Source organism: Podarcis vaucheri, assembly GCF_965113315.1.
Source record: "Podarcis vaucheri genome assembly, chromosome: 1".
In the NCBI taxonomy this organism is placed as follows: Eukaryota; Metazoa; Chordata; class Lepidosauria; order Squamata; family Lacertidae; genus Podarcis; species Podarcis vaucheri.
The window spans coordinates 105,031,734-105,055,631 of record NC_138759.1 but is presented as its reverse complement, the minus strand read 5'-3'; the positions used below and the strand labels follow the sequence as shown (position 1 = coordinate 105,055,631).

The 23,898-nt window shown below is 39.7% G+C and overlaps 2 protein-coding genes across 11 annotated transcripts in view; one reads left to right on the top strand and one right to left on the bottom strand.

Moving 5' to 3' along the window:
• MBD5 (methyl-CpG binding domain protein 5) overlaps window positions 1–3,062 on the bottom strand; it is a 105,079-nt gene extending 102,017 nt beyond the window's left edge. For all 4 annotated transcript variants that reach the window (XM_082197271.1, XM_082197270.1, XM_082197269.1 and 1 more), the window contains exon 1: window positions 2,498–3,062. The gene's annotated coding sequence lies outside the window, so the exon portion shown is untranslated. The remainder of the gene's footprint in view (window positions 1–2,497) is intronic.
• Window positions 3,063–3,216: 154 nt separating this feature from the next.
• On the top strand, window positions 3,217–22,061 carry ORC4 (origin recognition complex subunit 4). 7 transcript variants are annotated; one of them, XM_082199188.1, is made up of 15 exons: window positions 3,485–3,523; window positions 4,710–4,791; window positions 8,303–8,372; window positions 10,086–10,162; window positions 11,324–11,414; window positions 12,810–12,885; window positions 13,812–13,897; window positions 14,688–14,736; window positions 15,532–15,683; window positions 16,327–16,500; window positions 17,462–17,548; window positions 19,480–19,588; window positions 20,787–20,882; window positions 20,971–21,038; window positions 21,500–22,061. In XM_082199188.1, exons 3-15 carry the CDS (start codon window positions 8,316–8,318, stop codon window positions 21,680–21,682), a joined length of 1,305 nt encoding a protein of 434 aa, XP_082055314.1. In that variant the 5' UTR covers window positions 3,485–3,523; window positions 4,710–4,791; window positions 8,303–8,315; the 3' UTR covers window positions 21,683–22,061. The 7 variants fall into 7 exon arrangements, with proteins under 7 accessions (XP_082055312.1, XP_082055317.1, XP_082055313.1 ...); XM_082199186.1 differs by lacking the exons at window positions 3,485–3,523; window positions 4,710–4,791 and adding an exon at window positions 3,217–3,353; XM_082199191.1 differs by lacking the exons at window positions 3,485–3,523; window positions 4,710–4,791 and adding an exon at window positions 3,247–3,311.
• Window positions 22,062–23,898: the final 1,837 nt, after the last annotated feature.

Genomic DNA, 23,898 nt, shown 5'->3' with positions numbered 1-23,898 from the left:
AATGAATGTGCTGTGTAACTGAGTTATGGTCCCTATGTATACTCACTTTTTTGCCTCTACACATACTCCAGTTCTAAGACTCAGATTCAAGGATCCGCCTACAAAAAACATTCCTCTCTATTTTTCTATCTCAAAGAAACATATAGCTAAATTAAATTAAATCAGTACTAGTTTGTTTTTGGGTGGGTTTTGTGATTGGGTTTAATTTGAAGATTATTTTATATCTGAAATAAAAATAATGAATAGTAAGTTTTGAAATTAGTACTGTAATGGTTGGGCTTGGCAAAGGCCTAGGCATATGCTGAAGTCTACTATTTAGTTTTCCTAACAGCGCAAATAATGTTAAATATGTATAATTGTTTGTAAAAGTCTATGAAAGCCTGATTCTATGAGTGTTTACTTCAGAGTAGGTTTTGCAACACTCAATGAAGCCAATTCTCATGTAAACATACACAGAATTAGAGAATCAGGTTCTGATCATAAATCTATTCACTTTGAATGAAGTCTAATGAAAAAAAAGTTCCTGTGAATTCAAAGTATGCTTAGAACTGAAAGTGTTATGATCAATTCACTGAAGGGATTCAGATTACTGCACTAAAAACATACGTTATTAATGAATAAATAATCAAAGCTGTATCATATTATTTATCAACACTTACAATTATTCCATCAGTAAAGAAATGAAAATAATTCCATATTTATGTTAATAACGTTCCACAGTCCAATTTGGATACCAACAAACCTTAAGACAGCGCAGTACCTGAAGTTAAAGTGAACCAAACTCAGTTTTCTCTATGGGTGTGATGTACCATAACAGAAAAAAACAGAACAATTAAAACCCATAGGCTGTCCCAGAACTAAATTAAAGTGCCCAGCTTTTAATAAGATTAAAATTGTGTTTTAAAAAACCAGTATCTATATAAATGGATCACTACTTCACATGTATCCATATAAAATACTTTCCCTCCTCTTCAACAGAAAGTTATCTTGCTTAGCACTCTGAATACTGAAGGCAAGCTGTCCTTCAGAGTTACAGCTGAAGCTTTTCCACTGACTTTCCACATTTGTTTTTCACCAGACATCTGACCTGATCAAAAGTACAAGTTTTATGTTGCCATTAAGATTAGAAAAGGTACTTTTTGCCAACAAATCATGTTATCAGAGAAAGTATTCAGAAGGCCAGAATCACTTGCTGACTTCAACTAGTAGAGAAGCATCACATATCAAGCTGCATGTTACTTTGGTCAGATTCCCTGGGCCTATTGAAATGCATAGGCCATCTGTGCACATTTCACAGTTCAAACACACATTGCAGCTTTAGTAAATATCCTCCTACTTTAAACTATTTCAGAATAAAAACACAAAGACAATAACTCCACAACAGAGCTGCCCAAGCTGTACCAAATGTGACTTGCAATAATCACCATATTTTCCAAGCTTCTATTCCACTTTTGCAAAGTACTAAAAAGAATTTAAACTGGGCAAATTGCACCCTTACAGCAAAGTTTTACTCCAGATCAATGGGATTTATAAATAAGTAAATATATATAGGATTGGCTTTAATTTTTATGATCAGGTAAAATGGAAAGTTTGATTCTTAAGTCCTTAATAAAAACAAATGAGAGGTCTCAGCAGGAACAGGTGACACTGAAAATGGCATTAACAATATTTACCTCATGTAATGTTATTCAAACCTGCATCATTTCATGGATCACAAACATGCTAAATAGATGTGTTAGTTATTATTATAAGCAAGTATAAAACCCTTTGCAAAGTCAGGATCTCAAAAGTGACATAACCTAAACAAATTAACTATACACAATCAGGTGCTTCTATTTCATACTGCCAATCTTAAATACAAAAAATTCAAATACTATGTAGACACTTCAGGGAAAAGCCTTTTCCAAGTCACCCTTTGAGTCAACATCTGTCTCTCTACATAGCAGAAAGTTCCCAAGACCCCTACCAACAGTAAGTAGTTATATATCTATATTTAGATATAGATATCCCCACATATACTATATAAGAACAGCAGATTGGAAGACTTTTTGTATATGCCCAGAAGCAAAGCATCAACGTGGAACAAAAAAAACCAAAGCAATAAAACAAAAATCAATGACACTTGATTACGTAGGAAGGAATAAATAAACACTAGACAAGAGCATGGAATGTGGCATTTTCCTTTACCCAACGAGTGAGCAAATTATAATATACAAATATCCTCTACAGTACTGGTCAAGATCAGAACACAATGCTGATACCTTTCACTCTGCATCTCTCTCTCTCAAAAAAACCACCAACCCAAGCAAACCCCCAAACCCAAATATAACCAACCAGGAAACAATCAAACCGCTTCTTATCGTCAAAAGTAAAAAGAGAGAGAGAAACAACCCCCCTCCCACCAGCAATCCAGATCTGCTTGCCTCAGAGTGAAATTGTGGAGCAGGAGCAGGCATTGCTCGCCTTACCTCCTTCTCCCATACCCAGATAGGCTTACCTTAGCTGCCCCCCACTTTTATTTCCTTTCCTGGAGCAGTGGAGAGAGAGACACACACAAAGGGTAATAAAGGGGGAGGAGGGGAGAGCAGGGGGATGAGGGGTGGGGGGAGAGAGCTGGCTTCTGCTGCTGCTCCTGCTGTGTGTGTGGTGAGGTGTCTCCAGCCAGGGCCAAAAAGCAGCAGCAGCAGCAATAGTAGTAAGAGGAGGAGAGGGGGGACTGTGTTGCTAAGAGGCTTTAGCTCTCTTCTCTCTCTCTCCTCTGACGGCCGAAGCGGGGGAAGAAACTCTCCTTCTCTCACTGTCTCTCTCTGGGATCCTCTAGCTAGGCTGCGGGTGGGGGAGAAACTCAAATCTCCTCAGGCCGAGCCCTCCCCGCAAACCAATTCAAGGTGGAATTAGTGCTCTGTCCCTTTAACAATATAAATAAAAGGTTCCCCAATCTCCCCCCCTTCCCTCTCTTCTTCATCATCAGCTGCTGCCGCTGCTGCTGAGGCTCTGGTTCTGGCTGAGAGAAAGATGGGAGGCTGTCACTGCGCATGCGCCCCAAGGGAGCTTGCTGGGTTGAAGGAGGGGGGGAGGGAAAAAAGGTTGCCTCCCACAATGCCGCGCGCCGCAAGCGAACCCGGAAAAGGATTCCGTGAAGGTGGGAGGAGAAAAAGGGAGGGGGAGGGGAAAAAAAGAGGGGAGACCGGAAATTGCGGGAGGGGAAATCAAGAGGGCAAAGGCGGAAGTAAGCCAATGGGCGGAGGCGAAGAGGAGTAGAGTCTGAGAAAGAGACGCAGGAAACCCGTTGACTCGGAGCCGCTGCGCTTGTAAATAGATCGGCGCCCTCGCGCGGGGGTCACGTGATAGAGGTGCTAGCTCGCGCTCTCTCGCGCGCGGAGGTTGCCGGGAGGGCACTCATCAGAGCTTGGCGGCGGGAGCCCGTAGTAACGGCGGCGGGCGGGAGCCGAGAGCGAGAGTGACGGGGGTTGGGGGGGGGAGAGGCGCTCGCTCGCTCGGGAGTTGCCTGTGAGCGTCGCAGGTAACGGTCAGTCCAGGACGTGGTTTTGAGGAGGGTGGGGGGAAGGTGAGCGCGCGGGAGCTGCGTGGAGGAGGGCGGGGCTCAATTTAAAATGCCTCACCTTGGCTTCGGTTTTTTTTGGTGTTGGTTTTTTAAAACGGGACGGTGGTTCTGAAGCGGTTCAACGGCTCTTGCAGCTGCCCTCTCGCCCTATAAGCTGGGAAGGCGTGGTGGGCTGCTCCTTTCCTCAAGGCGAAATAGTGGTGGGCTGGGGGGGGGGGCTCTCGTCCCCACCTTTTTTTTTAAGGAATAAGGATCTGTAGGTGGGTTGTGAGAACGGGACACGGCCATGGTGTCATTAAGCCCAAGGCAGGATATTAGCAGGGGCGGTGGTTAAATATGCACGGGGGGGGGGGGAGAGAAGCGGCTGGAAGGCTGGACACCCTGGTGGGTTTCTGCAGGGACCTAGGCAGGCTAGTCCCGGATAATACTATTTGCAGCCCGCTTGGTTATAATCTGTTCTTGACATTGACGACATCATGCCCATGGTGTGTTTTGAGTTTAAGCACCTTTTTTTGCATTTACGTGCCAGCCCTGTCAAAGTTACAGCAGCCATATAGAATATCGAAAAGTTCATTTATTTCAGTAATTCAACTTAAAAGGTGAAACTAATAGATGGGATAGACTCAGGACATGCAAAGTGAGGTATGTCAAGCCTTTATTTGTTATAATTGTGATTATCATGGCATACAGCTGATGAAAACCCCAAATTAATAGTCTCAGAAAATTAGAATAGTAAATGATATCAGCAAAACAAGGATTGCAAATAGAGTGATATTGGACCTCTGAGAAGTAGAAACATGCATATGTACTCAGTGCTTGGTTTGGGCCCCCTTTGCATCAATTACTGCCTCAATGCGCCGTGGCATGGATGCTATCAGCCTGTGGCACTGCTGAGGTGTTATGGAAGACCAGGCTGCTTCAACAGCAGCCTTCAGCTCTTCTGCATTGTTTCACCTGTAGCTTCTTCTCCCTACCTCCAAATAGATAGAAAAACTGTTAAGTATTGAGGACAAATATAGGAATTAGAGGCTGGCTGAGTGTTGACATACGTAAAGTGTATGTAGGTGGCATAAATTGCACGTGTATTATTTCTGAAGTGTCTTGACTTTGCTGTATTTGACAGCACATCCTTCTTCCATTTCAGCCCTCGTACTACTTGACATGTGTTGCGTAAATTGCTCCTGCCAAACTTCCAGTTGAAAATTATAGTGTGTGAGCCCCTCAGGGTAGGAATCTGGTTTCTTGTTCTTTGTAAAGTATCATGTCTGTTTGTTTAGAGCATTTGCATGCCCACTTCAACCAAAAAGGGCTCCCAGAATGGCTTCCATAAAATGAATAAAAACAAGACAGTCACTGCCTAGAGGCTCACAGTCAAAAAACAAATCACACAAGGGACAGAGATGGAAAAGAGAAAGCAAACTCAGGCACCAGTTCAAACAGTAGTTCCTACAGTGATTAGCTAGTATAGAAACAGATTGGTTGGCATCAGAGATGTCTGATGGAGTTGGTCTTTCAGCACAACTGATGGGATGAGAGCCCTACTTCCCATATCTCCTTCTGACATAGCCTGATGGAAATGCTACTGCCAGGTGACAGTTGATGGTGCAGTATAAATATAATACTGTCATGATAAAATTATGAAGTTATAAACAAAGATCAGAAATGGAGGACTGTGGTATATATATGGCCAGCTGGTATGAGATGAGTAAACTGAAGTGGATTGGGTTTAAATGGAGGTCAAAATTGGGTTGGAGACTGCCTACTGTAAAGTCTCCCCCCCTTTTTTTCTAAAAACTGAATGCAAAAGTACCACTGGAGTAAATTAATCTCTTTATTGTGGCTATCACTACTGCTTTTCAAATACTAGGTTTTTTTTCTGAGCTATAGGGGCTTGTCTCTACTTCTGCTTGTCCCACTGCTTTCTGCGTATTGATGTTTGTTCCGATTCAGTAGTAACAGTCAGTTTCCCCCGGGGAAAGCAGTGGGGCAAACAGAAAACTGTACATAGTCTTAATGTCAGCAACCTGTCTTCTGCCTTGGGTTCCATTATGCAAGAAAGGTGGGATATAAATTAATAAAATAATTGGTTTAAAGCATCTGGCTGTGTTTTTTTTCCTGAAAAGTATTGATTAAAACTAGGTGCATAAGAGTAAGCTGTGGTCTTTTATTGTATTCAGTTAAATAAGGTACTGAAATTTGCACACTTCCCTTCCCAAAATCAGCTTTGAGTCACCGCACATTAGAACCCCTGGAACTGGGAGATGGTCCCATATGACTTGCCCTAGCTGTGACTATGTTCATAGTTTAACATTATGTGAACAAGGTAGCTAATTATATTTTGCCATGTTGTCCACACCAACAAAATGTGGTTAGCAATAATTGTGGTTAGTTTTAAACAAGCCAACTTTAAACTGTGGTTTTTGCAGCTGTACTTTTAAAACCACAACTCTGAGGAAGGTGGCAAGCTATGCTGAATTAGAAGTAACTACACAGGAGGAAAGGTTTGAGCGAAAGGCTAGGCATGGCTTGTCATGTTATGCTAAACTGTGGTTTGAACATAGCTACTGTGCCCATCCCAAGTTTATTTTTGTTCAAGGTACTGTTCAAGCATGATGATCCTAGGCCAATATATGTAAGTAGGAATTAAATGGGGGTTTTGCACCCTGGAGTCATATGCACCTGACATAAGCCCATCTCAGTGTTGTATTGAGCCCAAAACTTGTGAAGAGCTTTTATTCATGATGCACTCAATTATAGGCAAAATAGATATACAGTGGTACCTCGGGATGCGAATGGGATCCGTTCCGGAGCCCCGTTCGCATCCCAAACAGAACGTAGGACGCGACAGCACGTCTGCGCGGGTTGCGTTTCACCGCTTCCATGCATGTGTGTGACGTCATTTTGACCATCTGCGCATGTGCAAGTGGCAAAACCCAGAAGTACCACCCTCTGTTACTTTCGGGTCGCCATGGAGCACAACCCGAAAGCGCTCAACCTGAAACGTATTTATCCCGAGGTATGACTGTAAAGGCTTAGCTTTGGATTACCCCAGATGATATGTACCCAGGAAAGAGATGCTTTAATGTTCTGCCTAGCCCAACATTTTATATTTGCTTGAAATATGTAGTGTGAATGTTGGGGTATATTAATTGGAGCCAAGTCTTGTTTCAGGGTGAAGATCTCACAGTCCCTTATGCATTGTGTGTATTTTCCAAAGAAATAAAATTAGTGTCTGAGCATTACACCTCATATCACTTTCACACAGACCATGGTTTGGGCAGATGCTGACATGCATACTCTCTCTTGCTTTCTGAATGGTGACATGCAGTCAGTCAGGGGTTGTGAAGTGAGGCACTGGGTAAGGCTGCATAGCTGCTGCCCTGTTTTATTCCCAAAGTGTCTGAACCCTGCTATGATGGGGCCCAGAGAGTCTGAGGAAATGAGGATGGCAGTAGCTGTTGTTTTGCCCTGCCCTTCTCCTCAGTGGTTGACTGAGTTCCACCAGCTGCCCCTATTGCTGCTTGCCCAGCCTGTTAAGTTACCGTTTTTTTTTCGCCCCATAACACACACATAGTTTTTAGAGGAGGAAAACAAGAAAAAAATATTCTAAACGAAACAGTGGATGTATGATTTTTGTGGTTCATGCTGTGGCCACAGACATGTGATCTGATGGTGAGTTTGGGGTAGCCCAATGCAAAAATCCTGAGGATCCATGTGGATCCATGCTTTGTAACCACGTTTTTGCGCCATTGCAGCCCCATGAAACAGTGGGTGCGTGTGTGTTTTTGGGTGCAGGCTGTAGCCATGGACATGCTATGTGATCTTATGGTGAATTTGGGGTGACCCAGTGCAAAAATCCTGAGGATCCATGTGGATTCGTGCTTTGTAACCACATTTTAAGTGGGGAGGGGAGGGAAAGCCCTCAAGGGACAAGGAGCATGCGTGGGGTGTGTGGAGAAGGATGCTGCTAATAATGCAGAAGAGGGGTATAAGGGAAGAAGGCTCCTCTCCTCTCCCGTTTTGCTCCTTTAAAACAAGCAGGCTCTGCTTCTCTCCCTCCTCCGCGGCTCGGCTCGCTGAGCTGAGTGGGGAGGAGAGAGGGACAGAGAGCACGGTTGATTTAAAGCAGCCAACTGGATAGGAGCCGCTTACACCTATGTAAGCGACTCCTCTCCCGCTTTGCTGTTTCAAAGCGAGCCACGGAGGAGGGAAGGAAGGGGAACCATGGATTCAGCAGATCCCCCCACCATCCGTAGGCATTCGCTCCATAACACGCACAGACATTTCCCCTTACTTTCTAGGAGAAAAAAAGTGAGTGTTATGGAGAGAAAAATACGGTAATTCTGTCAGTGTGGAAAGCAGCACTGAACAGTACTGGACCACCGCAGAGATGATTGGTGGAGCAAAACCTGGCACTGAGAAGAAAAGCACTGGGCAAAGCATTTACACTGTTTTCATTTTTCGGGGATCACTGAGCATCTTATTCAGTGCCCCTTCCAACTTGGCACCAGCCCTGCTTGCAAGAAAATGAAGTTTAAAACTAAATACAATTTTAAGACTTCTTGCAGAGAATAATCTTCCAGTGTCATACATATGATTTGTAGTGGCCCATAGCTTATTTGCGGTCCACAGGTATGCACATTTCAGGCTTCTGTTGAATAAGGAACCATAAAATGATGCAATGTCAGTCTTATGTGTGAGGAAGTTCTGCTGTAACGCAAAATGTTTCTCTTTTAGGGCTTGAATTACAATGAGCAAACGCAAGCTGAAGGAGGATAGCTTTACAAATGGGGAATGCATATCAAAGGTTAGTATAATTGCTTGAATAGGAGAAATAAAGTTATAAATGGGGGGAGGGTTTGCTGACAAGTATGTATGTCCTACTTGCACATGTTGATTCTTTTGCGACTCGTGTATGTACAAATGATGCATTTGTGGAGAGATGTGGATTCAGTCAGTCTCTCACTCTTTTTAAGTGTATAAATCTCTCTCACACAAACTCCTTTGATAAATTCTACCAAAACCAATTCTGCTTATCATCTGATTGGATTTGTAAATGTAGCACCAATGCAGTCGCTTACAGCTGCACATACAAACCAAGGTCTTCATGTGTAAACCAGCAAGAACACTCTCAATTCTTGTCTGTGTGTCCCTTAATCCAGTAAGGGAATCCATATGTAGAAGCCCACTTCCACAATTGCATTCCTATGTCTAGATAATTTCTGGAGTGTATATGTGTTTGTGTGTCACGACAAACGCCGTGGCTACTGCTTGTGGGGCGGGGTCATAACACAGTAGGTAGATCACATGATTTGCTCTGTCCACCAAACTTTAGTTCCAAATTTAGTCTCCAGCATCATCAGACAGGACTGGGAAAGATCCTTGTCTGAAACCCCGGAGAGATACTGCCAGTCAGAAAATACATTGCTGAGATAGATAACCAATGGTCTGACTTGGTATATGCCACTTGCAATGTTCCTAAGTAACTGCATCCCTACTATAAAGAATCCTGGAAATTTGTACTATAGCAAGGTGGGGAACATTTTTCAGTCTGAGGGCAAAAGTGGACAGAACAACGATGGAATGAAAGAGCTATCAAACTGGTGCTAGCACTCCATTTTTGTGTACGGTGGTAGAGAGGTTCATGGCAGAGCCAACTGCCTGTTGTTTCTAGATGAACTGATTATCTAGATCCAGTGCAATCTGGAATCAGTCCTGAGTTTGGGACTGAATCAGCCTTGGTTCCACCAAGGCTTTATGAACCATCCTGGACCCTGTGATCATTTAGGCCCTTCTTCAATCTTCTTACACTGAAGATCTGGAGAGTTCGGTTCCGTTTTTACTTCAGGGTCGTGTCCAAAAGTAGCATTGGGAGACTGTTATTTGGGGCCATGGAAGTTACATTATGGGGTCCCCTCGGGTAATATTTTGTTCCCAGTACTGTTTAATATCTATATGAAGCTGTTGAGAATGGTCATTAGGAGTCTAGGGGCAAGGTGTCATCAGTATGCTGATTATATCCTTCTCTGTTACATCTGAACTGAGATGTTGTTAAAGACCTGGACTAGTGCCTAGATGCAGTTAGGCCAGTAAGCAGAGTCTGAATCCTGGGAAGATTGAGGCTTTGTGGGTGGGTGGTTCCTGGATATGGGAGATAGGCCGGTTGCCTTCCCTGGTTGGACCTATACTTTATTAATCTTCCTCCCACTAGAAATCAAGCAGGTACCATCCTTGATAAGTTGCAGACACCTGATTAAAACTATTTTATTCCATAAGGCATTTTCACCATGAATGCTTCTTTGATGTTTTAATCTATGATGTTTAATTTATGTTTTATATTCTATGTTTGCATTTTGTAAGCTGTTTTGGGACCCAGAAGGAGAATGGCAAGATATAAATTGTGAAAATAAATCAATAACAAATTTGTAGCTTACTAACTTCCACAGGATAAGAGAAAATTGTTAAATGACAGCTGGTTGTGCTGTGCATATTTGATGTCTCTATAACTGAATATATGCAGGTACAAAGAATATTGCGTGAAAGGTTCTGTCACCAGAGTCAAAATGGGAAGTTGTTTGGAATTGAGCTGCAATACAAGTAAGGAAACAGTGTATTTATGTTTGTTTCAGATAACCCCTTTACTGATCTTGTGAACTTTAAACTGCAAGTTTAGTAGATAACAAGATTTCAAAGATTTGTCCCCCAAATACTGGTTTCTTATCCATCCTCAAAGGGACTCTAAAAAGACTAAAACATATTCATAGGGAGGGGGGAAATGTTCCCAGTGGTTCTTATGGCATACCTCAAATGAAAGCTCTGTTTTCATTGGATCATCGCAGTGGCTATCACAGTGCCATTGCCCTCCCAGCCTTAATGGATCATTTCACTGAACATGGTAGAAAAGCAACAGCCATACTTGTCCCGGAATCCTTTTCAGTAACATGGTCTCGTCAGCACCATAGCAGCTATTACATGAAGGAGGAGGAGGGGTTCTAATCCTAACGCATCATCACTTAACCTTACACAGGGCTCAAAAAGAAGTGTAATCTAGGTACCCACCAGTAAATAATGTGTTGGTGAAGAGAAGACAGCAGAAACTCTTTTCATCATTTTTTTTAAAAAATTGAATAGTTAATAACCATTAAAATGATATGAAATCAAGTACAGTGGTACCTTGGGTTACAGATGCATCAGGTTACAGACGCTTCAGGTTACAGTCTCCGCTAACCCAGAAATAGTACCTCGGGTTAAGAAATTTGCTTTAGGATGAGAACAGAAAGGCCCCATTAGCTAAAGTGGTGCTTCAGGTTAAGAACAGTTTCAGGTTAAGAATGGACCTCCAGAACTAATTAAGTTCTTAACCCGAGGTACCACTGTATAAAGCTAGTCAAAATTACCCTACTTATTAAAATAAGTTTGTACCTAATTTTTTTAACAAGCTTAGAGATATACTTACAGAGCCTATAAATCTAGGGTTAGAATTTGTCAGTAAAGATTTGTTTTTTAATTAACTGTCCTTTTTTTTCCTTCCAAGAAGAAAGCTAGCTTCTTGAGAATCAGAAAAGCATTTAAATGACAATTGCACAGACAAATCTGTTCTGTTCTATTTCTTGGTGTCATAATGTGTTTTCCGGATGGCTGAGACTTTTTAAAAATAATGTGATTTTGTTTCTCTGAGATGAAATTTGATATCTGAAATTATTCCAGGTCTAAAGTTATTTGTATTCCTCATTCTCTCTCTCCTCATCCTTTACTCAGACAACTACTCGAGCTTCTGAAACGCACTGCTATCAATGGTGAAAGCAACTCTGTACTCATTATTGGACCTCGGGGATCAGGGAAGACTCTGGTAATATTTAATTCCATTTAGTTTTTATATATTGAGTCCCATGTGGAAAGTTGTAACTTAATGTACTGCATGAAAATTATCAGTGGAATTCATTTTCTTATAAATCAAATGCTGGCTTTGTGGTGAGAGGGAAGAAATTTGTTTCATAATGATGTTAAACCGAGTTCACCAGCCTATGTATTTTTGGTACATAGAATGTGACTCTCAGAGCCTTTAACCTTGCTTTAACTTGTTTAGTTGTGTGCTTTCTTTCAAACCTTTGAGATGCTTTAGCTTCTTAATGTGTTATTTTATTAGAGTTTCTACCTTTTATTCTACATCTTTTATTCTATATTGATCTTTTTAGGTCTCTTGACTAGAAAAATCCTTTCTAAACTTCATAAATAAAACTGTTTTCTAATTAAGCTTTATTTTCTAGTTTTGATACGATTATATTCTATGGTATCCATCCAGTAAGGGGAGGCTCTTTGAACAAGTATGTTCTCCTCCATCCTTTCCACCTTCTCATGCTGTTCTGAAGGATCCCCATATCCTCTTGGGATTTGAGGAAGATGCAGGGGGATCAGAATACCATTGGCTGCAAATTTCACTCTTTGGCATGCTTCCTGACTAATACCATGTAGGGAATTGATACTTTGAATCCCTTGCTTTTATTTGTTATTATATTTATTTATATCCATTTTTAATGATACAAATCCTTATATGTAAAACCAAAATAAAACAATGAAGACAATATCAAAACATAATTGTCAGGATCTTTCCCACAAGGCGCTTACTGGTAGATAGCCCTGTTGTAGGAAGGCACAGGCCACCTGGAATAGGAGCAAATCTCTACTATTTTTCCTCTGTCATACCATTGTTTTTTTCATTTGTTGCAATTATGAAATAACTTTTAAAAGCTGCAACAAATGTTACATTCCACTTGATGCATTTAAAAGGTTGCGCTTTTAAAATGTTCTTTATTGGAAACCAGAAGTAGTGTTAAATCTAAATGAATAATTATTTGTTCAGGTTCAAATGAAACTTTCTATGCACAGAAAGGACTTAAATCCATTGGGAGTGCCACAAATAGAAGCAGGAATATGTTTATGACAGTTTCTTTCTACAGATTTCCGTTCTGTCCCAGAAGTTACCCCAACCCACCAGTGCAGACTTTTAGCACCATGGGGTACAGTGGAATAATAAGTAGAAATCATTTTCTTCTCTTCTCAGCTCTCCCCACCCCTGCTCCCAAATCCTGTGCTGGAATCCAGTCCCTTCTATAAACAGATTTTCAGTTTTTGCTATTATAATAGTATAAGTCATGCTCATAAAAACTTGTTTCAGTTTTAAATCCTGATACTATGTAGTAAGCATATGGCATAAGAATTTATGTTTTGTTTTATTTCTTCCTAGTTAACATGTCATGTCTTAAAGAAGCTCATGGAAATAAAGGAAGTAAGAGAAAACATCTTACAAGTTCATTTAAATGGTATGTAATTTGGTCACGTCAGCTGAATTTCCTTGAAGATAGTGCTAATTGAGCCTTGTAATTTTGTACTGATCTATTTCAGTTAACAATTGCAAGGAATTGTACTTATTGTAGCCATAGTATCTACTGACAGCAGAGATAGAATTGTACATAAGAGCTCTTTAAAAGCTGTGTTAACATAAAAGCTATGTTAACATAGGGTAGCTTTATGAAAACCATATAGCCTCATGTGAGCAGACATCCACATGTGCAATGGAATTTCTATTACTCACTCTGCACCCCTGTTGCAAGTCTACTCCAGATGATCCCCTAACCACCCAGGGTAGATTGCCAGGAGCAGGCTACAGAGGGAGGAGAGAAAATGAAAGTCATGGTGCATAAGTGGAAGTTCATCCTGTTCACACCTGGAAGTTGGATACCACCATATATTATCAGTTTTAACAATGGGTTGCTTTAAAGGGTTGAGAATATGCCATGTGATCAAGATTCAACAATTTACTGTTTAGCAGGAACCATAGTTTGTTGTCAATCTGAACAGGCAAACAGGTTTGCACTTTCCTTCCAAGAATTGCAAACCCTGCCGTAGTTTGTAGGTCTTGTTCAAGGGGCATCTAGACAGGATTTGAATGTGTGAGGTGAAGGAGTTGGAGGAGGGAGTATGCAAGCTCAAGGCTTACTCATATAATGCCAAACAAGGCTTTGTTGCACTTGAACTGGCTAGCTTTCATCATTCTGAAACTAAGGATCCAATGCATCTTTGAGAAAAATGAGCATGTGATCCTTGGATACTTAATGACATTTCTAAAATTTGCTTTGGATGCTATTATTTGTTGAAATATAAAATGCATTCTTTTTTCTGTCTTTCTAGTGGGGTTTATAGAATTTCCAAATCTAGAATATTACATGTATTTGCAATTGTCTTCTAGGGTTACTACAGACCAATGATAAAATTGCTCTTAAGGAGATTACAAGACAGCTAAATCTAGAAAATGTGGTTGGAGATAAAGTTTTTGTAAGTAAAACATTTAACTGTACTTAAAAATATATAGTCCACATTGTTGTACTCTTTCAACTTGTAACTATATCCATATGCTGCAAAATCATAAAACCGTGTAAGGGGCATTGCAAATGCATTTCTCCTTTTTAGATTTCTTAGACTGCAACACAACCAGCTGGGTTATTATTATTTAATTGTTTATTTGTTTATTGTTATGCTCCCACTTACCTGAAGGCAGAAAAAATGTCATCATTCCTATGTTGTCCCTCCCCTTTAGTGACATTTTCCCCCTGTTCTTGCTTGAAGCAGGTCTTTATATTATTATTAATATGCCACCCAGCTGACTGAATTGCCCCACTCTGGATGCTTCCCAACAAAATAATAAAAGCACAATAAAACAGCCATAAAAAACTTCCCTGTAGAGGGCTGCCTTCACATGTCTTCTAAAAGTCATATAGTTATTTATCTGTTTATCCCCTGCAACTGATTATTCTGCTCTGATTACACTTTGTAGAAGCTGTTGCATTTTTATTTTTATTTTTATTTTTGCAATAGCATACAGTTCTACAAAATACAATGGATGGGATTCTGGGGGTGTTGTTCTGGGGGCCCCCCCCCACCAAAGAAAAGCCAATTTCACATGGTACAGTGGTGGTGGGAGGAGAGGGGGAAGCCCTGCTGCACAAATGGGAATGTTTGTGCATAGGTTCTGCAGATAGGCACTCATTTGGTGAATCCTGCTACATGTTTTTATTTTAAAGCTTAATATCTACCAGATAATCATTCAGATGTTGTTATCTTTTAGGGTAGTTTTGCTGAAAACCTCACGTTTCTTCTTGAAGCATTAAAGAGAGGTAAACATATTTTCTTGGTGATTAATAACACATTATTGGGGGTTAATGACAAACACTAATACCTACTCTATCCAGATTACTAACTGGTATCCATTAGCATCTCTACAACCCCTGTTTTAAAGCAGCTGCACTGGTTGCCAGTTTGTTTGCAGGCTCAGTTCAAGCTGCACACTTTGGTATTTAAAGCTCTAAGCAATGTAGGCCCCAAATATCTGACAGCTTGACTCCTTCTCTACTGTCTCTTTCTCTCAGACCATTAAGATCAGCAGAGGAGCCCCTATTGGTATTTCTGTGTCCCACAGAAGTTTGCGATTGGCCACTAGGGAGTGGGTATTCTCTGGTAGCTGCTAAATTGTGGAATTCTCTCCTCCTTGAGGTGCATCTATCATCCTTGTGGTACAGTTTTCCCCCTATGCTGAAGACGTGCCTCTTTACCCTGATCTTTGTAACTTTAGTCTCTGTTTTTTATATTGTAGTTCCGCTGCTGCATTAAATATTAGTATCATTCTATTTTCAATTGTATCATTGTTTTGTCACAACCCTCCCTGGGACCTTATGGTGAAGGGTGGGTAAGAAAATCTGTAACTTGATTACTGCAGTAAAGGAACTAAAGTGAAATGTTAGGTGGCTTTGCCTTCTTACAATGAATTGGAAGTTCTTGCTAAATTGCAAGTTATGTTACAGTTCTTTCAGTTGCTTGCAAAGAGATTACCTGTTGAGCTAGTGGAAGTCTTTGTGTAGAACCACTTAGTTGAATTGGGTCCCTAATATTTACCCCTTTGTTTTATGTGTTAGGTGACCGTGCTCACAGTTGCCCGGTGCTGTTCATCCTAGATGAGTTTGATCTGTTTGTTCATCATAAGAACCAGACTTTGCTCTATAACCTCTTTGATGTGTCCCAGTCAGCACAGACGCCTATAGCTGTTGTTGGCCTGACTTGTAGGCTGGTAAAATGAATTTACTTTTCTCTTAATATATGTCGCCACCAGTGCATGCAAATTCAGATGATGACTAGTAAAGATGCTTCTCTTTAATTGGCTAGAGACCCTGTGCAGAGAAAAGTAAGAGACTTTTAGGGATTGTGAATCATTTTCATTATTAAATAAAGAATGCTACTTTAACCACACTTAGTAGAATTTGCTGTGTGTGCTACTGGAGTTGAAATAGCTTAGTCAGTTGAAAAGATTCTGTTCTTCTAATGAGGTTTGACTGAGAAATCTTAACATGAAATACCTGTTCAAATAATCATTTTTAATAGATAATACAATTCAGATAAAAATAATTTAAATAAGTTGCCAACACTGGTATGCCTAATAAACTGAAAACTAACCTAGATATTTGATAGTAACTGTGATCTCTAGAATTTTCTGTGGCAAGCATTTAACCTATGTATACAGAATTTCAAATAAACTGTTTCATAATGTATGTATTGAAGTTGTCATTCTGCAGAGCTGGCAAATGCTCAAGCATAATTCTGAGGTCAGTTTTCATCTTTAAAAAGTAAAAAAAAAAAGGTAAAAAAAGTTATCTAGCAATTGATATGTTTTTTCGTAGATTTACGTTTTTGTTCTGTTTGCAATTTTTCACTAGGACATTCTTGAACTCATGGAGAAGAGAGTGAAGTCAAGATTTTCACACCGGCAAATATACTTAATGAATTCATTTGATTTTAAAAAATATCTGAATATTTGTAAGGAACAGTTATCCCTGCCTGCAGAATTTCCAGAAAAGTCATTTATTCAGAAGTGGAATAAGAATGTACAGGTAACTGAAATAATAGTAATAATCAGTCAATTGTAATTTCTTGCTGAAGATCTTCAAACTGCTGGGTAACAGCGCTTATACAGCTTAAAAAGGAATGCATTGGAATGTACTTATTCTAGTAGAAATTAGGATCCAAGTTATTGTGTATGTTAGTGCACAGACTTCCACTTGTGAAATAGAAATTTCCCCTCCTCTTCCTTGCAAATGCCCCTTTGGTGACCTCAAAATCAGCTCTAGTATCTAGGTGTGTATCTGAAGAAGTGTGCACGCACATGAAAGCTTTTGCCAAGAACAAACTTAGTTGGTCTCTAGGGTGCTACTGGACAATTTTTTAATTTTTTTTTATACAGTATATTTAGATTGTAGAGTGAAGATATCAAACACTGTTATGAAGAGCAACTATGGTAAAATTACTGCATTTATCACATTTTTAATACAAGACCCCTTTCAAACAGGTACATAAAAATCACCCAAAGTGAGGTAAATTAGTACATAATGACATCATCCTATAAGCTGAGTTTTTCTAAAGTTTCAACTGGGCAGATGAAAACAGTTTTTTATTAGTATTTTACTACTTGCTTTGAAAGGTGATTGAGAGCAAAGTTTTCATCCAACTGGTCCAATCCAGTGCAAATAACTCTTGTACTGGTCATTGGCCATGACAAATCTGAATAAATATAAGCAAAATAAGTTCAAGCAAAAGGAATGCCACACCACAAATAATAGTCTCTATTTAGATCTATTCGTCTCCCTTACAGTTCACTGCCGTATGGTTCAGTGTTTCTGATCTTTTTGTTAAAGCCAACCACATGGTTTGCTTTTGATAAGTTATAACAGATTATATTTTTGTGATCTTCCCTGAATCACTTTGTGTTATATTATCAACTGTATAAAAATGTTTTAGGTGTATTAAGATGAGTAGATTGCTTAAAAATTACTGATTTTGAAAATAATGTTTTAGTCTCTCTTAGAAGACCAAAAGGTGCAAGATGTACTGCAAAATCAATTCCATTATAGTAAAGACCTGCGGTCTCTCTTCATGTTGTTGGTAAGATCTTGGCACGTTTATTTCTGACTCACATTTTACTGCTATTCATGGAAATAAACTTATACTTCTAGTTACGAATGGAGTTAATGCAACTACTATATAAAAGAAAAGGAATATGGAAAGGAATATGTTCTGATACAGCATGCTGGCTTAGCCCTTTTCTAGTGGTAAATGTTTTTCTGAGGATAGGATCCAGAGTTCACTCTTGCCACCAGCAGTATTCCCTGAGCACAGTTCCGCTCAGGAGATGCACTTAAGGCAGAAGGTGATTACCCCTCCTTTAGCTCATAGCAACACTTTCCCGTGGAGCAGTGTGGAAAGTCTGTGCCTTTTAAGTTCTAATAAAATTCTCCAAGTCCGACTTCAGTGATGTTTGTACTTGTGAGTCAAACCACTTCAAGATTTTGATGGCAATAAATACAAAGAAGTCTTAAAATAATACACAGTTCTATTTGCTAATGATCACAGCTATTGCTTGTGCAGTCCAAGGCTCCCTGTTGACTCTCATGACATTTATTATGTTTGGTGTGTCTTACTGTCTTAAGAGCCCCCAGACCTGTATACAGTTAGGAATGTTAAATATTTTCCCTTTATTCTGTTTTATGCATTCTGACTGCAGGATTTGGGTTCAGAAACTGTGTAGAGAAATAAGTTTATTAAGGTTCTGTCTCTAGCCTGGTTTGAATATAACATTCCAGGCTCTATAAACCATTTCTTAGGAGGCCAGGGACCCATGTCATGGCCCCATGCTTGTCTCTTGCCCCTCCTCTTTGCCTGCATACTAGCTTTAGTGAGGATATATTGATTTCTTCTAAACAAGAAATATTTGTTAAGTCTGAAAGAGGAAATTCTGCTTTAAAACCAGATTTACTGTTTGGTGTGGGCAGTATCCAAAGGGGGTTAACTCCTGCTTGCTCATCAGGCATAGAATCGTGTGACTTGGCTTTTTGTACTATTCCCTCACCAAAGGAATTCTCCATTTCTTCCCTACCTTTCAAAAGGAGCAAATGTGGCATTCATCTCTCCAAAGGAAACCGCTGCCCCAAGACCACCACTTTGCTTTCCTCAGGGAAGTTTCTATTGTGGGGAGAGCTCTATTGCATGTTCCTTCATCATGGTACAGTGACTTCACCCACTGAAGGTCTTGCATAGCTTTTACATATTCTACCTTCGATATCGTCAACACTACACAAGTCATGGAGTGTTGGTACTGTGCAAGTTTTTTCTGGTTGGTGTGTGGAAGTATTCAAGACCATACCTTTACTAAGATGTGCATATTTTCAACAAAGAGCCCTCACCCTTATGGGTGGCCATCACCTTGTTCAAACTTGCACCACAAGAGGTCTTCACCTCTTCAATTCCTCCATCACAACCCGCTATTCCCTTAACTTCCTTCTATAACTGTATTTTTCTGCTACAGTATTGGCCGTGGCCTCAAACTTGGGAAGGACTTTCAGAGAGGGCATAGTGCCAAAAAGCCCAGTCACATGATTTTCTGCATACTTTCAAAATAGGAGTTCACAGACCAACCAGAAAGAACCTTCACTTGTAAGTACCAATTTTCCAATCTCCACGCTGCAAACATTAATTTTTTTAAGAGTAGTCCTCTTTATAATGCAGCCGAATTGGACTTAAATCCATCTAAGTTGTTCTTGGTCTGATAAAACATTGTATTACATTTTTTGATTGCCTCCTGAGCATTGTGTGTTGTTTCCAAAATTACTTCTATTTCAAAGAGTAAAATAAGTAGGTGTAAAATTATCAAAGATCCTAAAAATGGATATTGCAATCAATATATAGCACTGTTGGATGGATTCTGCAGTAATACTCTCAGTTGAATGTTACAAACTATTTTGTATTGTAAATAACTATAGATGCTTTTATAATGACTTTAAGTCATTAAATATTTAAATTATTATTTAAATCTTCAGATGCTTGCTTCAAGTAGTATAACTGTGTCTCACCCGTATATCAATGCATCAGACCTTCTTGAAGCAGGCAAACACTGCAGAATGGACTCTAAAGCAAATATTGTACATGGTAAGATGACAGTGTGTACTTACTATCTTAAATTATGTGAGCAAGTTCTGAAATGCACTTTATGTGCTTTCTTTGTTTCAATTGGATCATCACGCCCTAAATAATGCTTTGAAACTTGCTCTGCAATTGGGTGTTTCTCCCTCTCCTCACTTGCTGTTCATCCTTTGTGGATCTCCAGATTCTCAGGGATGACTGAAGTGGGCACTAAATGCACGGTTTGTTGAGGCTAGTCTTGACAGTGCCACACAGCATCAGACATGTCTCGTGGTAGATCATAAATATTGGGGAGGTGGAATAAGGCAACAGTTTAAGTATGCTGTCGCCAGTGAGTTTATGGCTTTATGTTTAATAATAGTAAGACCTCAGGAGAGTGCTGGCAACCTGTGCAGCTCCTGCAACACAGGTGTTATACTGGATGTGGGTACCAGTGGCCAGTAGCAACTCCAGAGTGACCCCTCCCCACAAAAAAGACTGCATAGCTGCTCCTTTTGAAGGGAGTGCAGGCTGCTGACAGCTCCAGACAATGGAACCACTCAACCATAGTGCTTCTGTTTTGCTAGAACTTAAGCTCAGTTTATTGGCCCTCATCAAACCCACACTGCATCCAGGAAGTGGTCCAGAATTTGCACAGCCTCAGCTGTAGGCTATTAGTCAGAAGTCTCTGAACCATCTGGGAAAGCTTTGCTGGCCAACAACTACAGAATACACTGGTACCTCGGGTTAAGAACTTAATTCGTTTTGGAGGCCCGTTCTTAACCTGAAGCACAACTTTAGCTAATGGGGCCTCCTGCTGTTGCCACGCCGCCAGAGCACAATTTCTGTTCTCATCCTGAAGCAAAGTTCTTAACCCAAGGTACTATTTCTGGGTTAGTGGAGTCTGTAACCTGAAGCACCTGTAACCTGAAGCGTATGTAACCCGAGGTACCACTGTACAACGTACCCAGAGAGTGGGGCAGGTCCTACCCAACAGGTTGTCACCTTGGCGTAAAACCGTGTTAGGTTTAGGGTTATAATTGACCAAGTAGACTTCATTTCCTTTATTTGATTTTTGAAATTTAAAGTCAGCTTTCCTTTTGAAAGCTTGAAGGAAGAAATAATAAAAATAGTTTCAAATAGCTGTTAACATTTTAGATTAGGCATTTAAAAAGCTATACTGTCATGAAAATAGCTATTAAGAATTGTCTTCTTTCTCTAATAGGTTTGTCTGTGTTGGAACTCTGCCTCATAATAGCCATGAAACATTTAAATGATACTTATGGAGGAGAACCATTTAATTTTCAGATGGTTTATAATGGTAAGGTGACATCAGATTCGTTACAAAATGCGTAGTTTATTACCTCTAAAACAAAAGTGTAATATAATTTGTATTTGTTTTGATATAGAGTACCAGAGGTTTGTACAGAGGAAGGCACACACAGTGTACAGTTTTGAGAAACCTGTTGTTATGAAGGTATGTACTTTACTACATTCTTTTGAAACCTTCTGTTTTAGTGCCACAGGGGACAAATAGTTTGAAATAAGATTGATAGAAGAACTGGAACTGTAAGATTTAGCTCCCATTTTTTTAAAAAAAAGATATTCTAAAATGTTTTAGGGTTGTATGCTTTACATAGGTGTCATTGTCTATCTTGGTCTTTTCATTATTGTATTTAGTACTCTGCTGCCCTCTAGTGAACATTGTATGCATACATGTAGCTTTTATGCTGCAAATGAGGTTTTTTGTGATGTAGATGCTGTTTAGAAAATGAAACTAAACAGCCTAAAATAGAGGCAAGATTTTGCTGTATCTTAATTCTTATTCAGTAGCAAACTCTAATCTAAAATATCTATAACTGCAAATTATGTTGAATTTATCTGTGGATGATGGGAAAAAATTCTAATGATGATTTGTTTGGATTTTTTTATTTTTAGGCTTATGAACACTTGCTGCATCTTGAATTGATAAAACCTGTAGAAGGACCATCTATGTGCACACAGAGAGAATACTTGCTAATGAATCTTCTTTTGGACAACAACCAAATTATGGATGCTCTGCAGGTTTACCCAAATTGCCCAACTGATGTAAAGCAATGGGCTACATCTTCAGTAAATTGATTGTGGATTTGAAATATTTGATGAGATTCTGGAAAGTGGTACTTGGGTACAAATAAACCAGACGAAAAATCGGTGTTATCTATTGAAAGATGACCTTTAAAAATGTTCTTCAACTGCCCAATGTACTTGATTAAAAAGTGTGTCCTTCTTTTCTTTGGTTTATTTGTTAATATTTCCAAAGAAGTGGATTTTGATCTGCAACAGAAATCCAGTTTTCTGGGTGATACCCCGATTTGAGTGAATTAATTCTCTTGAGCATGACTGAGTCTGTTGCAGTGGATCTACGCTGTGTGTGACTAGCATTGCATACAGTCTGGTGTTCACCTTTTTCTTTTGGTTGTAGTCTAATAAGTGAATAAAGGAAAATGTTTCTATTTTATTACAGCCGGGGAAAATATTCTGTTTGTGTCAGTCTCTCTTCTGGTAGTTTACCAGTTGTGTTTAGTTAAACTCTTATACTGAATTTTTTCTTAAGTCTTCAGGAAGCTGATGGCAAATTATTTTGGATGCTGTAATAGTTAATACAGAGAAAACAGTTCTATTAAAGTCCTGATCAAAATTGTAGGACAACTGTTTGAGAAGAGGTAACTTGGGCTGCCTGGCTGGCTTTGCTTTTCCTTCTTGTGTAGGTATTTTCCATCTTACCACCTAGCAGTATTGGGGACTATAATTAGCAAAAAAAATTATCAATGTAAATACGTATATGTGGATATATATGTGAACCCGTGGGGCAATTTAAATTGGAAATTTAGAATGGAGCAGTAATGGAGTGTGGAGCTTCAGTCTTCATGGAAGGTAGCTCCTAACCTGCACTACTCAGAGAAAGAGAACTCAGCTTTAATAATAGTCTTGAATATCCCACAAATCAACTGCTTTCTTAATGCTCAAGGAGCCTTGTTTCAAAGCCTTTGGGCTACACTGTTGCATAGCTAAATGGGGGCCGTTAGCAGTTGTAGTTCAGCAATACACCTGTGTATCACCTCTGGCCATTGGCTGTGTCCACAGGACCCAAGGTTCCTCATTCCAGCTGTACAGGGTCTATTGCTCATGTGGTTATTTTCATAATGTTTGGGGAGTGTTTCTAGCTCCTGGTTTGGAGGTTACTTCTCCAGTGGGGGCCCTCTAGATGATCATGTACTCTTAACATCCCCGAGCAGAATTGCCAGGAATGATGGTAGTTGTGTAGTTCAACAGCACTTGGGGGAATCGGGCTGAAGAAGACTGCCTGCTTTAGTATGAGGAAACACTGTGCTGTGCTGCACCTGTAAAATGTTTTTCTTAAAAAAAAAAAATGATTCTCAGCCTTGCCTTCCCTCAGACCCAGCTGTCTACCTTTTGTTCTCTTTTCCCTATCACTTCTCATCTGATGTAGGACCTCTCTGTAGTCTTTACTGCTATATTAAACTGGTTCCTTATCAAAAATCCCTTTAATTCCTAGGAATTTCAAGAGCAGCAGATAACTCATGATTCTTTGGAGCTAGTTTTTAGTGTTGGATCTATATTATCAAAGCAGCTACTGGGCATTGGTATATTTGTGCGAATTTAACTTGGTTGTCTTGTTAGTACTTATTTCTAAACTACCTCATGTGTCTTTGCCATATATGCACACTCTATTTTCTTCTGTAGCTTCTTTTAAAATTCTGAAATAGCTACACACCTTGTATAGTAATCTTAAACTTGAATGGAGAGTAAATAATGTGGGGGGGGGGAGGAGAGAAAAAACTGGATTTGTATTTTCAACTGTTTGATTGGATACAATACGTTATCAGCACACCTTTTTGCACACTGTCATGGTAAACTATAAACTGCTGTTAAATAATGTATGGCATTTATTTTCTTTAGGAGATAGGGCCAGAGCACGCACACAATAGACTTCAGAAATGTCATTCTCAGTTGACTGTATTTTATCAGGCTATTGTAAAACTGTATGTGGATATTTGGCTTATTCGGCAGTACAAAACCTCTTGATGAAAACCAGTTGTATATGTAGATTTAAAATTGTGGCCCATTATACACCAGAAATAACAGTTTTGTGTCAGTAATATTTATGGCTGTTTATGACAAGTAGAAGGAACCCCCCCTCCCGTGTGTGTGTGTACACACACACACACACACACACACACACACACACACACACCTGCAAGTGCTCCAAATGATTGTAAGAAAAAACTCCCCATGCTAGGATAACAATGACAGCAGCAGCAGATACAATTTAA